Below are 15,911 nucleotides of genomic sequence, written 5' to 3' on the forward strand. Positions count from 1 at the left end.
AAAAAAAACTCAGAACAGAACATAAGTGGTGAAAATGATCAGCAAACTTAACTAAATATAGGTAACAAGTCACCCAACTAATGCAGAATATAAACTCTTTCCAATCACATATGAAACATTCATAATAATTTACAGCCCAACAAATGGTTGGTTAAGTCGACATATTTCAAAGGACAGAACCATGTATTTTTCTGATCACAATGAAGTAACAAAGATATGTAAAGTCCTCATTTTCATAAATTAAGAAATATACTTCTGGGCTTCCCTGGTGGCACAGTGGTTGAGAGTCCGCCTGCCGATGCAGGGGACACGGGTTCGTGCCCCGGTCCGGGAAGATCCCACATGCCACGGAGCGGCTAGGCCCATGAGCCATGGCCGCTGAGCCTGTGCATCCGGAGCCTGTGCTCCGCAACGCGAGAGGCCACAACAGTGAGAGGCCCGCGTACGGCAAAAAAAAAAAAAAAAAAAAAAAAATATATATATATATATACTTCTAAACAAAGCACAGGTGAAAGTTAATATATCAAAATAGAAAATTTAAAATATCAACGTATCAGACCTTACAGAATTTGGCTAAAGCCAGGCTTAAAGAAAAATCTGTAGTTTTAAAAAACGACTGAAAAAACAGAGCCAAATATTCATTTCAAAAAGTTAGCAAAAAGCCAGCAAATTAAACCCTAAAAAAGACAGGAAGAAATGACAAAAACACTTTTTATTCATAGTGATTAGGAACTAAACAATTCGTTTGTATTATCTTTGTATTACATTCAAAGGTTCAAGAGGTTTTTTTGGTAGGCTAGCTTTAATAACTTATCCCCATTTGTAACATTATCACTCTGAGAAAAAATGTATTCTAAAGCCTAAGCAACTATCTTACAAATGACTTTCTGAAAAACCATTTATTAATAAAATCAGGATCCATATGAGGACTTAGGAACCATGGCAATGGAGAGAGCAAGACTGGTCTCTATCCCCAGGAATGTTCATACAGCTTTCATCATCGGGAGACTATTTCTTTAATATACACACCTCCAATAACCACTGGACTTATCAATGAGTGCTTACGAGCTACTCACCTGTTTCTCTCTCCTCATCACTAGCCATAGCTTCCCAATCATCCAATCCAGCATCCTCAGTTTCTTCTTCCTCTTCTGTAAATAAAATTTTCATTAAAGACACAGAATATATCTAGACAGATAAGATTGCTTTTAGAAAAATAAAATTACGTAGAAAACTATCCTGACATAAAGAAATGTTTTAGTTATGCAAAAAGTATGTACACAATTTCATTACCTTTGGAACTAGTTTTCAATATACCTACCATGTTAAATCCTCTACTATTACTAAATGCTTCACAATTTCCTCGTGTTCTGAATACACTATATTAAACTTAACGCAGATTTCACATTTGAGGTAATTAAAATATTAGCAACTCATTGAAATGTTCCTTTAGATCTTGAAAAGGGTAAATGATGGCATTCAGTTCTTGAGGATAAAAGAAATTTCACATATATCTTCTTTTTGATCTTCAACCTATACTTTATACAGAAGAATGTACTGTTTATTTTGCTTTAACCTCTACAAATACATATAAATACAACTTAAATTACATAGTTGGAGGTACAAATCTACACTTCTATTCCAGTTGAAAATAAGAACAGTACATTGTGCTTACAACCCAAAAAATAGCCAGAAAAGTATAATTTTGAATTTATAGACTTTAAACTCTCATTAACAAAAATGATTCTTTTTACTGAAATCTAATCAAGCAAAATTATTCTCAAATGAAAGGAAGATGAGATTGGGACACTGTAGTATTTTTTTCCCTGTCATAATTACTATTTGTCAACAAGTTTGGACACGCCTTCTTGAGGAGGAAATGAGTCAGAAACACATACCCCTAACTCCTCCTAAATTAGCAATTCTTTCTAGTGCTACAAATATCACCTAAAATAGGGAACTGCTGTTAAGTCTATCAATGTGAATTTCTCTAATCTCATCCTGTTAAGCTGAGGTGTGCCCAGGAAAATGATCCTTTTTATATTGAGAATAGGAGGGGAAGAAAAATAGGATCAGTTAATACCTTTCACCAGTGTGGGTCAGTCTTAACATTCTCTAAAGCTGCTCCCATTCCTGTCTTTAAACACTGGAGATTCTCCTGATTTTACAAAACATACATTTAGCCAGTCTCTGGCTCTCCTAGCAACAGCTATCTCATGAATTAGAACAATGTTTATCTTAAAGAAAAAAAAAATCCAGAGATTTTCTCCAATCTCAAAACACACACACAAAATGAGTAAGTTGAATCCTCTTACTAATTTAGTAAACAGAAGCTGACCTCTATAAAGATTTTAAAATGCCCATTTTTATGACTCTTAATAAAAGTTCTAATTAAAAATGCTTCCAATTTGCTTCTGAAGGATTAAATAAAGAACTTTAGTTCTTCTTGGTACCGCTTAAGAATTCTGACCCATAAATAAAAACATCAGAAAAAATCCAAATACCTCTCTCTATCCTCTCTAAAAAACATTTTACCAACACTATTGTAAAGAACAAAAGTGATTCAAGTCTCACCTCTACACTTTTTACAGTGGAAATGAAATGATTTAGAGAAAAGAAAGAACTATGAAGAAGGCCATCCTGCCAGACATTTGGTTTCCCCAAACTAACGATAACCAAGACAACTTATGACACATCAGTGATATTTAACAGGAATTAATTAGTCAACACTACTGACCTGGTTCAACAGGAGGTGGTGTCTCTTCTTTTTCAGGTACTCCTTGTTCCACAACTTCTACAGCAGCACTTAATTCCATTGGTTCACATACTGAAAAAAGGAACAGAAACCAAGTTAACAATACTTTTCAGTGCATAATTTCTGTTAGGATACTCTATTAAGTACTGAATAAAAACCAGTAGTACAACCTAAATTCTTTAGCAAGTTTAGAAAACATTTAAATATCAGCTATGCGTTGTTGTTTTTTTAAAGAGGAAACTAGTTTTTCTTTCTGCTCAAGAATAGAATGTAAAATTACAGAAGGTTGAGAAGGGAACAGAAAACATAAGAATGATAGTTGTGCTTTTCAGAGTTAAGAACAGTTATTCATAGCATAGGATCCACATTCTTCAAACAAAAGTACTTTTCCATTAACCTGTCATTTGAATACGTTGAGAATGATAATAACAAGAAACAAGGTACAGGAAGTAACTTTCAGTATGCAATTCTGATTTGCTGATTTCTTTTTAAGACTTCTGAGAAAAAATGTATTCTAAAGCCTAGGCAACTATCTTACAAATGACTTTCTGAAAAACCATTTATTAATAAAATCAGGATCTATATGAGGACTTAGGAACCATGGCAATGGAGAGAGCAAGACTGGTCTCTATCCCCAGGAATGTTCATACAGCTTTCATCATCGGGAGACTATTTCTTTAATATACACACCTCCAATAACCACTGGACTTATCAATGTGTGCTTACGAAAAGGCAAACAAAACTGTTTCTAAATCACAGGCTATTTTGTATGCAAACCTTTATTTTCCAGCTGCTGTGGTGTTTTTTTCTTCTTTTTATCTTCATAAATTGGCCTTTTCTTTGGCAAAGAGTCTTTTGATGGCACTTCAACACCTGAGGGATAAAAATGGAAAATTTCAGGGTTTATACTACTTGCTTGTCAACTAAGAAATACTACTTAAGAAGATAACATTTTATTCACCTCAGAGATGCATACCCTAAAATATAAAGGAACATTCATGGAAAACCCTCTTTTGTAATGTAAGGTATTTTAAAATTTATATACGTTTAAATTCCATTTTTTTGGTGTCCAGTTCTATGACTTTTGACAAATGCACGTAGTTATGCAACCACCATCATAATGAAGATGCAGAACAGTTCCATCACCCTGTGCTGCTCTGGGAAGTTAAACCCTATTCACATCCTTATGCCCCTGGCAGCTACTGATCTGTTCTCCAACCCAAAACATGTGCTCTTTCCAGAAAGTCACAGAAATAACACTTTACAGTCTGGCTATCATCATAATGGATTTGAGTCATCCTCGTTACTATATGTACCAGTACTTCATTTCTTTTTATTGCCGAACAGCATTCCATTGTATGGATGTACCACAGTTCCCTTATTCGACAGACAGCTGAAGGACATTTGAGTTCTAGTTTTTGACAATTATGAATAAAGCTGTTAGGAACACTTGCATGCAGATTTTTCTGTGAACATTTCTCTGGGGTAAATACTGTGGAGTGGGAATGATGGGACATTAAGATAAATATGTACAGTTGACTCTTGAACAACATGGGCATCAGGGCTGCCAACTCTCCGCGCAGCTGAAAATCTGCATATACCTTATAGTCAGCCCTCCGTATCCATGTTTCCTCCATATTCATGGTTCCGCATCCTCAGATTCAACCAATCACAAATTGTGTAGTTACTGTAGTATTATTGGAAAAAAATCCACCTATTAAGTAAACCCACACAGTTCAAACCCGTGTTGTTCAAGGGTCAACTGTATTTAAATTTGTAAGAAACTGCCAACTGTCTTCTAAAGTGGCTTTACAATTCTGCATTCCCACCAGTAATATATGAGAGTTCCAACTGCTCTTACCAGCATTTGGTAAAGACAGATGTTGGGTTCTTTTAAATTTACATATTCTAATAAATGTGTAGTGATATCTCACAGTGGTCTTAATTTGAATTTCCTAATGATGTCGAGCAGTCTTTCCATGTGCTTATACTGAATAGTTTCTTGGTGAAGTGTCTCTTCAAACTTTTGCCCATTTTTAAATAGGATTGTTTTTCTCATTGTTGAGTTTCGAGTTATCTTTATATATATTTTTATGCACACACACACACAGTTATCACATATGATTTTCAGGTATTTTCTTTGAATTCTCTCAATGGTGTCTTTTGCACAGCAAAAGTTTTTAACTGGACTTCAATTTTATAATTTTTTCCTTTTATGGATTATGCTTTTGAAGTTGTAACTAAGCACTCCCTGCCTAACACAAACTCACAAAGATTTTCCCCTATGTTTTCCTCTAAAAAAATTTTTTTTTTTTGTGGTATGCGGGCCTCTCACTGTTGTGGCCTCTCCCGTTGTGGAGCACAGGCTCCGGACGCACAGGCTCAGCGGCCACGGCTCACGGGCCCAGCTGCTCCGTGGCACGTGGAATCTTCCTGGACCGGGGCACGAACCCGTGTCCCCTGCATCGGCAGGCAGACTCTCAACCACTGCGCCACCAGGGAAGCCCTAAAAGTTTTTAAGTTGTATATTTTATATGTAGATCTACAATCCATTTTGAGTTAAATTTTATATAACGATTGAGATTTAGGACTAAGTTTTTTTGTTTTGAGGTTTTTTTTTTTTTACACAATGTCTAACTGTTCCACTATCACTTGTTGCAAACATCATATTTTATCTACTGAATTGTCTTTTCCTATGACAAAAAAAAAACCCTGACCATACGTAGACTCTATCTGTTCTATTGATCTATTTGTCTATCCTTTTGCCAGTATCACACTGTACTGATTACTGTTTTTACAGTTAGTCTTGAAATCAGATAGTGAGTCCTCCAAGGTCTGTTCTTTTTCAAAAATACTTTGGCCATTCTAACTCCTTTATCTTTTCATACACATTTTAGAAATAGCTTATAGATATCCACAAAATATTCTGCTGCAATTTTGATTGAGATTGCACTGAATCTACAAATCAGTTTAGGAGAACTGATATCTTAACAACATCAAATCTTCCAATCCATGAATGCAACATCTCTCCATTTACACAGGTCTTCGATTATTTTCGTCAGTGTTTTATAGTTTTCAGCATATAGATTCCACAAATACTAAGTGTTTCAATTACTTTTATGTGGGGGGTACTGTAAATGGTACCATTTTTAATTTTTACTGTTAATTGCAAGCATATAGAAATACAGTTGATATTTGCATACTGGTCTTATCTATAATCTTGTTAACCTCACTTATTAGCTGTAGGATTTTGTGGGGGGGGTAGATTCCATGGGATTTTCTATGTAGACAACTGTCATCTGTGAATAGACAGGTTTACTTCTTCCTTCCAGTCTGCATGCCTTTATTTCTCTTTCTGCCTAATTGCCTGAGTTAGGACATTCCAGTGCAATGTGCAATGATTGTGATGAGAGTGGATATCCTTGCCTAAATCACAATATTAGTGTTTATTAGTATTCAGTCATTCACCAGTAACTGAAAATTGTTGTATGTTTTTTGTAAATGTCTTATATCAGGGAAGGAAGTTCCCTTCTATTCTCAGTTTGTGAATTTTTATTATACGTGAATGGTGAATTTTGTCAAATGATTCTTTTCCATCTATTGAGATGATCATGTAGATTTTCTTCTTTAGTCTATTAATATGGTGAACTATTTATTTATTTTTAAATACTGAACCAACCCTGCATTCCCAGGATAAAACCCACTTGGTCATGATAGATTAACCCTAAATATAAATATACGCACATAAACATAAATATTTATATAGTTGACCCTTGAATAACAGGTCTGAACTACACAGATATTTATACTCAGATTTTTTTCACTAAATATGTATTATATTATAGTACTAGAAGATCCACTGCTGGTTCAATATGTGGACGTGGAACCGTGGATACAGAGGGCCGACTAGAAAATTATACACAGGTTTGTGCCTGCATGGAGAGTTGCCCCTAACCCCTAGATTGTACAAGGGTCAACTGTACTGCTGGAATCAAACTGCTAATATTTTGTGGAAAAATTCTGCATCTTTGTTCATGAGGGATATTGGTCTGCAGTTTTCCTTTCTCGTAATGTCTTTGTCTCACTATGATATAAGGGCATGCTGTCCTCATAAAATGAGTTGGGTAGTTCTGGAAGATAATGTTCATAACTAGCAATATTTCTTCCCTAAATATTTGTTAGAATTCCCAAGTGAAATCATAGAGGCCTGGAGTTTTCTTTGTTGGAAATTTTTTTTTAACTTAGATAAAATGTAAGTAGATATAGGAGTATATTTTTTAAACAGGTATAGGACTACCCAGGTTATGTATTTCTTTGCATGTTGGTTGTTTGTGTCTTTTAGGGGAATGTGTACTTGCTATATGCTTAGTAGTTACAGGCTAAAGGCTATGGAACAGACTAAAAAGGTAACCTGCTACACAATTCAGCGTAATTATCCGAAAATATCTGCAGATACACTAAGAACACATTTTGAGCTCAATTAATAAGTTTTATATTATTCTAGGTAATGAATGTGGTAAATAATATTTACCTAACAAGGCAGCTTTTAAAGATATGGTGAGACGTAGCATGTAGTATCTTTTCAATGAATGCACTTGTGGAGGGCCGTCAATGTCAGGTTAAGAAGTTTGGACACTTTTATTAACAGACAATAGGGAACCCATAAGAGGGCAAAAACTGAGCAACACTATGAAGAATAAGAAAAGAGACTAGGGCCAGAGATGCTACTTGAGAGACCATCTCTTCCAAGCCTGTCCTAAAGATTGATGCCAAGTTCACAATTTTAAATAATTTTCATCTAAACTTGTAAATACAAGTCAAGCTACTCCATAAAACAGCATTTCTGAGATTGGCAAATTACTCCCTACGTGGTCCTATCCCAATTTCTCCATGAGTGCTTCTAGCCTGTCAGATAGCCACAAGTCAAATCTGATATTTGGGTGCTAGTTGTACTCGAATTTGTTCTTTACTTTTGTTTTTTAAAAAGCTATATCCCCAACTGAGAATAAGACTTTCTGAAATCTAAGTACTGTGTTTCTCTACATTTACTGCTCCCAGCTGACCATATAATGCATAACAAAGAGCTGGTCACACAGATCAATTAAATCTCAGTTCTAGGTCCTTGGACAAGCTGTTAAAGTTTTCTGAGTCTCCATTTTTTCATCTATATGATGGGAATGAAGATATTTATGAGGAAATAATGTCAAAGGTAACATCAGGTATATACTAAATACATAATACATGGTAGCTCTTACTTTAATTATAGCATAAGCACCAAAATTACTATAATATAAAAATCTGTGGAACGTAAGGACAGGACATTAAGAGAGGTCCCAAAATATTCTTCTCAAAGGAGCAAAGACACTATTTTAAATCATCTTACCTGTCAAAAACATAAATGATTAAATGCTCAGATTATGGTCTCTAAACTAAAAGGAACCAAGGTTCCCTGGGTAAACAGTTGATTTCAAGGTCTAGAGGAGAAAATGTGCAAGATGAGCCTGGGATATCTCGTGGTGTTAGAAAGCAAGGAAGAGGTCCAAGAATACAGTAGTCAAGTGAAAAAGTCACAGGGACCAACCTGAATGACTTCCTGCTAGCCAAAGATGGTATAATTTGAGTATCAAAAACATAAATGGGGCTTCCCTGGTGGCGCAGTGGTTGGGAGTCCGCCTGCTGATGCAGGGTACGTGGGTTCATGCCCCGGTCTGGGAGGATCCCGCGTGCCGCGGAGCGGCTGGGCCCGTGAGCTATGGCCGCTGGGCCTGCACGTCCGGAGCCTGTGCTCTGCGGCGGGTGAGACCGCGGCAGTGAGAGGCCCGTGTACCGCAAAAAAAACCAAACCAAAACAAAACAAAACCATAAATGACTTTAGGAGATGAAAACATATCAATTATATAAAACTCCATTAAGATAAAATGATATACATCCAACGCAAAATTAAATTCTAAATTTAATACTAAACCTCCACTGGTCACCTTTGGAGGTTAAGGGGACATCAACTTATTATTTTACAAATTAGTAAACAAAGGGAAAGAATTAAGCATATACCCTGGTTTTCCTGCATGAACTGTATTTCAGGGAAAGCTTTTCTTTAGAGAAAGATTCTAGCTAATAAATGCAGAAAGAATGACAGACTATCACAATTCTTTAATTCCTAACAAAGTACTGGATATAGGCAATGATCACCAATTGGAATTAAAATTATTAGATGAAAAGTCAATGAAGAACTTTTCTAATGGACAAGGCTGCCAATAGCTAAACTCACTGATCAATCTTGACATCACCAGAAGGCAAGCAGATCACGTGCCTCCTCACATGAGGCACTTTAGGTGGTAAAGCACCATTAAGAAGTAGCCAAACTGCTAGATCTAAAAAATTACAAGGTATAGAGAAATAAGTTAGCCAACACCAGGAGAATGCAAATAGACAAATCCAGGATAGGAGAAATTCTAGGAAAACATCCAGTATCTTCAACAAATAAATCCATGCCAAAAATAGGGGTGGTACTGGTATCAATGAGAGACAGACATTATCAACCAAATACAACACATGAATTTAATCTGGATCCTGATTTGAACAAATCAATTATAAAAGACATTTTGGAGATAAGTGGAAAAAACTAGACATGGACAACATCAAGATATCAAGGAACTTTGTTTAATATAATAATACATACTACACTTATATTAAAAAGTAAAATGTCCTTATCTGTTACGTATACACACTAAAGTAAAATGTGAGTAAACCCATAATGGCATCTGGAATTCACTTTCAAATACTCCAGGGGAAAAAAGTGGGTGGAGGGGGGACAAAACAAGAATGGTAAATGGTGATAACTGTTGAAACTGAGTGATGTCTACACGGGGACTCATTTTACTATTTTGTATTTTCATTTACAGACATACTATCATTTACACACAAATTTTTACCACAGTATAGATGTCATCTCCCTAAATAATGAAATTATCTCACCTATTCCTTATATTATTATTGGACTTTTTCACAGCATTTTCATAGAATTCTCCTTCTGATTCAATTCTCCTTTTGACCATTATAGAGATATAACTGCATGAGAGAAGTTTCTAGAGCATTCAGTTAATTAAGAACACCACCTACCCTGAGCTTGTAGAAGTTTAAGGGTAGCTTCGGCTCTGGCTCTGGCTTCTCTCTGGGATTTAGTTAAAAGTTTCCCTTCTTTTTTCAAGCGTTCTTTTCTTTCCTTTTCTTTTTGCTTTTTCCTTTCTCTTTTTTCTTGTTCCAATCTTTCCTATAAAAGAATATGCATCAGACAAAAATTGTATTAGCTTAATGAATTACAAAATTTAAACATAAACAACCCAAATTTCTAACAAAGCTCTTGAGATACATGCAAAGTATTATGTTAGGAGCTTCCAAATGAAAGTACTTTAAATGTTGTACATAATGAGTATTAATTAGTATCACGTGAGAGTCGACTATGTGTTGGCAATGATGCACAAGCAACTCCTGTCTGTACCTGAGGAAATAAGGTAGGATTTTCTCTACCCCTTCATCTTATTATTTATATCTGAACAATAATGTAACTGAAATACCATACAACTAAGAAATTTTTAGAATTAGAAAGCTAGAGATATTTTACGAGAAGCGGATTTAAGTAAAACACCAAGTCAAAGTCAGCAGCTTCACAATGACATACCTCTTCTTTACGCTTGGCTTCCAATTCTTCAAGGCGTTTTATCCGTTCTTCCTCTTCTCTCTTCTGTCTTTCCTCTTCTTCTTTAAGCTTAGCCAGAGCTTCCTGCATAGCCTTAACTGTGGCTTTGCTAGGTCCTTTTTTCTTCTCTTTTTCTTTTTCTTCCTTTTCTCCTTTCTTTTTCTTCTTATCTTTTTTCTTTTTGTCTCCTTCATTGTCATCTACCAAAAAAGAAGAGAGGCAAAGAATATTTTTAAAAGTTGTTTCCTACGGCAATGGTAAGCAAACCCCAGAGTGCAGGAACCATAATGGGCCAGGGCTGATGCCAGCAGCAGGCTAAGGGCTTTGGATATCTAGGCCCCCTGAGCACTTGAGTAACCAGAAGAGCTCCAAACAACCCAGCTGGCCTCCTTAGAAGCCTACAATGCTGGTGCTACTCTGAGTTGTCCTGAGGGATTCAAGAAGATGTGAGGATCCTGTCATCAGGGAGAAGATATACAGTACCTAACGTATCTTCTAAATCCATGGTGTCTGAATTCATAAATTCTGTAGCTAGTTTTGCTTCTGTAAGAGGGGGATGATAAGAATGATGCCTACCTTAAGGGGACAGACATTAGAAGAATAAAATACAAAAATATAAATATATTCCAAGAACTCTATAGCATTATGCTAAAGAATTAAAGATTATGAAGCTACTTTCTTGATGGTTCTCCTCAAACATGTCCAGACAGTAAAAATTTGAGTGGTTAAAAAGCTATGTCAATTTTCCCATTAGAAGTTTTCTAGTCTAAAGAAAAATTATATAAGTCATTTGATCTTTGTTTCCATTCTGAATAAGGGGGAAATTTAACTAGAAAGCTTCTTTTTTGCTAATTGGTTCTGGTACAAAAAAGTGCCTCAGTATTGCTTAAAAGATGTTAACTAATTTCAGCATGTTACTTTTCCATTTCATAGACCAAATTAGGTTTTTAAAAACAGGAAAGAATTCAGATATTATCTCACACTGAGGCATCAAAAGGAAGAGTAAATTTTTCATTAGGCAACTTCCAGCCTTCATGAGCAGCAAAAAACTGTTTTCCACGGTGAAATTCCGTAAAAATCCTAGTGTGTGCACAAATCATTTGAAAGATATTTTATACTACATACATAAATGTTTAACAGTGAAAATCAATTAAAGGAGTACTTAGACCTAATTTTAAGTTTCTTACAATTTAGTACCTTTATAAGCAAGGACAAACAACAAAATGACTTTGGGGCATAATAATCAAAACTTAGGCTGATTATGAATCCAAGCCTTTTGCCCTTTCCTCGATATTATTACCAACCTTCTGCAGCTGTGGGAGCCTCTCCTTTCTCTTCAGAGGCAGGAGGTGCTCCAGAATCAAGAGTCACTTTGGATTTTACAGCTTCCTCTTCAGATTTCCTTTGAGATTCTTTTGGTTTACTCTGATCCTTTTTACCAGATTCTAGCTCTTCTTTTTCTTTCAGCTTCCGCAGTTTTGCCTTTTCTTCATCCCGCTTTTTTCTCTCACGCTCTTTCTTTTCTGCCTTCTTTTGAGCCATTGTCTTAATTTTGAAGGAGGAGTCGTCATCTTCATTCCCACTCTCTACATTAGGACCTGGCTTATTTTTCTGATTCTTTTTCTGTCCTTTCCTGGACTGCAAAACTTCATCTGATTCATCACCACTTTCACCAGAAGAATGTACTCTCATACAATCTTTAATTCTTTTACTGTTATCCTCATCCTCTTCTGACCCCTCCTGCTTCTTATTCGATTTTTGAGCTTTCCCTTTAGCTTTTTTGGAGAGTTTACTAAAATCATCATCATCATCACTCCCAGAGTACATTTCCATTTTGGGTTTTGCAGTCTTTTTTGATTTTGAATCTTTATCTTCCAATTCTTCACTATCATTATCTTCAAAACTTTGTTTTTTGCCTTTCTGTCCTTTCTTTTTTTTATCTTGTTTTGAGGTGAATTCATCTTCATTATTTTCTGTTGGCTAAAAAATTTCCATTGTTAGAAATATTAACAGAGTTATACTTTATTTTTTTTATTAATTGAAACTCCTCAAAGTCATGTACTTCGTTAAGTACACATGGAAAAATTATCGAAATAATTTTAAAATAAAGTTGTTTTTACAAGAATATAAAACTCAAGCAAGTACCAGAAGCTAGCCTAGGCCTCAGGTACATCTCATAATCACTGTAAATTTCAGAATCCAGGCACTCTGAAGCAAACACTAATCACCAGTCCACATTTATTACCTTCTTCAAATGGCATAAAAAGCCTAAGGGGAAAATTGAAAGAAAAAATATCCATCCCTCTCTCATTACTCTGAGGCTTATCCAATTTCAAAGGATGGAAAGAAGTATCAATAATATAGAAAACTGCGGGTAGAGTTGGGAAATGTTATATTTCCAAATGTACCAATTTTATAAATAGACAACATATCACAAAATACCTTTAGATTCCCAAATAAAGCATCTCTATATTTGTGAAAGGTTTTAAAATGCATTATTGATTCCCTAAAAACTGTTTTCCCCCTTTGGCATCAAATTTTATGGAAACTTTTAACTAACACATATATGTTGCTCAAAGGTTTCCAAAAGCAGTCCCTAAAACTGGAGCTACGAAGAAGCATAAACAGGTAACAACAATCTGTATTTCACCTTTGCTGTAGTAGTTTCTCTGTCAGCTTTGATGCCTTGAGCTTCCCAAGACAATTCTTCCAGTTCTTTCAGGATATCATCTTCACTAGAAATGGATTAAAATATATTTTGAGGTACTGAATTAGTTTAATAAGTAAATCTAGTACGAAAGCTAATAAAAATCAAATATATTTAAAATATACTTACTCAAAATCTTGCTTTTTTTTCTCCTTTTTCTTTTTCCCCTTTGCCTTTTGAGGTTCCTGTTCCTTAGCAGCACCAGCTCCTTCTATTTCTGCAGCCAAGGCATCGAGATCAATGTCATCCTTGGCACTTAAATGAAAACACAGAAGACCTAAATGTTACTCCAGAGCAAAATAATCTGTCACATTCACTTACAGAGAATTTTTTTTTTCACTTTAGCCTTTTTCATGCATTAGCAGCCCACTGAGAAAAATCACTTGGCAAGTTCTTTCATGACAACACTTGAGTTATAACTACTCATAAGCCTCTCTGTATCTGCTTCAATAAAGTTTGAGTTACACTCAAACCCAGAAAGAGTTATAATGAACAGCTCCAGGAAGAAAATCTAGGTAATCAAGAAAAGGAAATTCATGCTTGTATTCAAGTAACCCTAAAAAAGAAAAAAGAAGAAAGAAAGGAAAAGAAAAGGAAATTCACTTTTGTTGATACCAAAGTTTTTTTGTTGAGTGTCTGAATGGAATTATTTATAAAATGAAGAAAAGTTAAAAGAGAAAAAGATTCTTATTATTTGATTATCAATAACACCTAAATCTTTGGAAACCTTTGCATTTTTACTTGGAATAGCAAAAATTTTAGAGCTGAAAGGGACTTTCATCTAGTCTCTCATTTTACCAAAGGGAAAACAAGATGCACAAAGTTTGAATGCTTTCAGCAAAACATCACCACACATCCAAATCTAAATAAATTAGGAATGATTCAGTAAATAAAATACCCCAAAATCCAGAACCAAACCTGGTCACAATCTTTTACATTCCTGGTTTCATTTCTGGTTCCATCCCACAATGTCCTCCATCTACCAATATTACTTGGAGTAATAAACCAAACTAAGTTCCAGTTAAAACCTACAGAAAACAAAGGAGGTCAGTCTGAGATGTACAAGTAGAAAAGGTGTACGAATTCAAATAAATGATACAATCAGAAAACAAAGACCTCACGCAACAGAGCCTCCACTGGTGGATGCCTTGTTGTGAAGATGCTTCACTTCAATAAAGATAATTCCTAATATGATAAACATAAAGATTATGTAACAAGACACGGAGGACACAGAATTTATCCTCAAGGAGCTTCACAGAAGAGACAGAGAGAGAGAGAGAGCAAACGAGTAAAAAACCAGAAATTGCAAAATGCTAAATGCCATGAATTAAAGGAATTTAATGCTTTTACAGGTGACCAGAATTGAAATGTGTTCCCTTTTGTCCTACATTTTAGACAGTGTATTTAAGGGGGATCATAGAATACTGAACCACTGTACTGGTGGTGACTTCCCAAAGCACCAAATCCAGAATGAGAAAGTCAGACACTTCCTAGCAGAGGAGAAACCTAGACCCAAGTTACTGAAGGAGAAAAAGGAGTTAACCAGGTAAAGAGAGTGCATATATCAGACACAATGAGCACAAAAACCTAAAGGTAATACATGTATGGTGCCTCAGGAGGACTCATTAAAAGGTATCTGAATCAACTGAGAAGCTTTTTGTAGGTTACTGATTTCTTGAGCCCACTCAAGCTAGGGAACCAGAAACTGGGGGTCGGAGCTAGGCAGCGTATTTTTAGCAATCTTTCCAGGTCAGATTTGAATGGTTTTTCTTTCTTTATAAATGAAGAAACTGAGGCACAGAGAACTTGTCCAGGATCACACAAGGCAGAGATGGGATTTGAACCCAGGAAGTTCTGATTCCGAAGTCAAAGACAGTAACCCTGCTGGCATAATCAAATTTGCATTTCAGAAAGCTACCTCTGGTATAAATGATAGGGCAGAGTCCCAACTAGTCAAGCAGCAGGAAAAGGTAGGAAGCTTTTCTAGCTAATTGGGATGACAAACACACATCTGACTTGCAGCAGTGGCAGGCAAGATGAAGATATATGAGTCAGATAAATACTAAGGAGATCAATCAGCAACACAAATGACCAACTGGTTGTATATAGAAAGGGGGAGGGAAGAATCAAGGATAATTCTCAGGTCTCATCAGGTAACAGAAACCTTAGTCTGGCCCAGCATCAACCATCCGGCCCAGCAGCATGAGATCAACCAGTACCATCTCCAAAGGCAGCTCTGCCAATATTCCACACTACAGCAGATTCCGAGACAGGGCGACAAGGGAAGGTAGTTAATGATCGATGCTTGGCACCTCACCTCCAAAAACTTGCCAGTCCTCATCTGACTCTATTCACCTCATAAAAATAGTCTGTGATTTGCTATACTGCCACAGTATTCATTAACAAACATCTCCAGAATAACAAAACATTGGACTACATCTGTATGCTGCTGAGTTTGAAAAGCTCTTCTGGCTAGTAATAGAAATTAACAGCTTCTGAGTGCTTACTGTTTATCAGGAATTGTGCTGACCAATTATTAGACATACTGTATGTCATTTAATCCTCAAAACAACTCTATTAAATTAAGCTTAAAGATGATGATACTTTATAAAAGGCATCCAGCTAGAAAGTTACATACCAGGAACTCAAGCCCAAATCTGACACCAAGATTGTACTGACTTCCTAGAAAATGGGAAATACAGTAATCAAGTTTCTGAAAATTATTTGACACAGCTACAAAATATATCAATGAT

The 15,911-nt window shown here is 35.7% G+C and overlaps 1 protein-coding gene across 8 annotated transcripts in view; it reads right to left on the minus strand.

Annotated features, from left to right (window-relative positions):
- EIF5B (eukaryotic translation initiation factor 5B) overlaps window positions 1–15,911 on the minus strand; it is a 69,314-nt gene that overhangs the window by 31,832 nt on the left and 21,571 nt on the right. For 7 of the 8 annotated variants that reach the window (XM_033401794.2, XM_033401791.2, XM_033401790.2 and 4 more), the window contains 8 exons: window positions 13,288–13,413; window positions 13,102–13,186; window positions 11,756–12,431; window positions 10,434–10,651; window positions 9,875–10,025; window positions 3,533–3,628; window positions 2,738–2,827; window positions 1,077–1,151 (listed from right to left, as the gene is read on the minus strand). In XM_033401794.2, coding sequence (XP_033257685.1) covers window positions 1,077–1,151; window positions 2,738–2,827; window positions 3,533–3,628; window positions 9,875–10,025; window positions 10,434–10,651; window positions 11,756–12,431; window positions 13,102–13,186; window positions 13,288–13,413 — 1,517 coding nt within the window. Of the gene's footprint in view, window positions 1–1,076; window positions 1,152–2,737; window positions 2,828–3,532; window positions 3,629–9,874; window positions 10,026–10,433; window positions 10,652–11,755; window positions 12,432–13,101; window positions 13,187–13,287; window positions 13,414–15,796; window positions 15,841–15,911 lie in introns of all 8 variants that reach the window. The other variant, XM_033401795.2, reaches the window with a different exon arrangement.

This window comes from Orcinus orca, chromosome 13 (genome assembly GCF_937001465.1).
Source record: "Orcinus orca chromosome 13, mOrcOrc1.1, whole genome shotgun sequence".
Taxonomy (NCBI): domain Eukaryota; kingdom Metazoa; phylum Chordata; class Mammalia; order Artiodactyla; family Delphinidae; genus Orcinus; species Orcinus orca.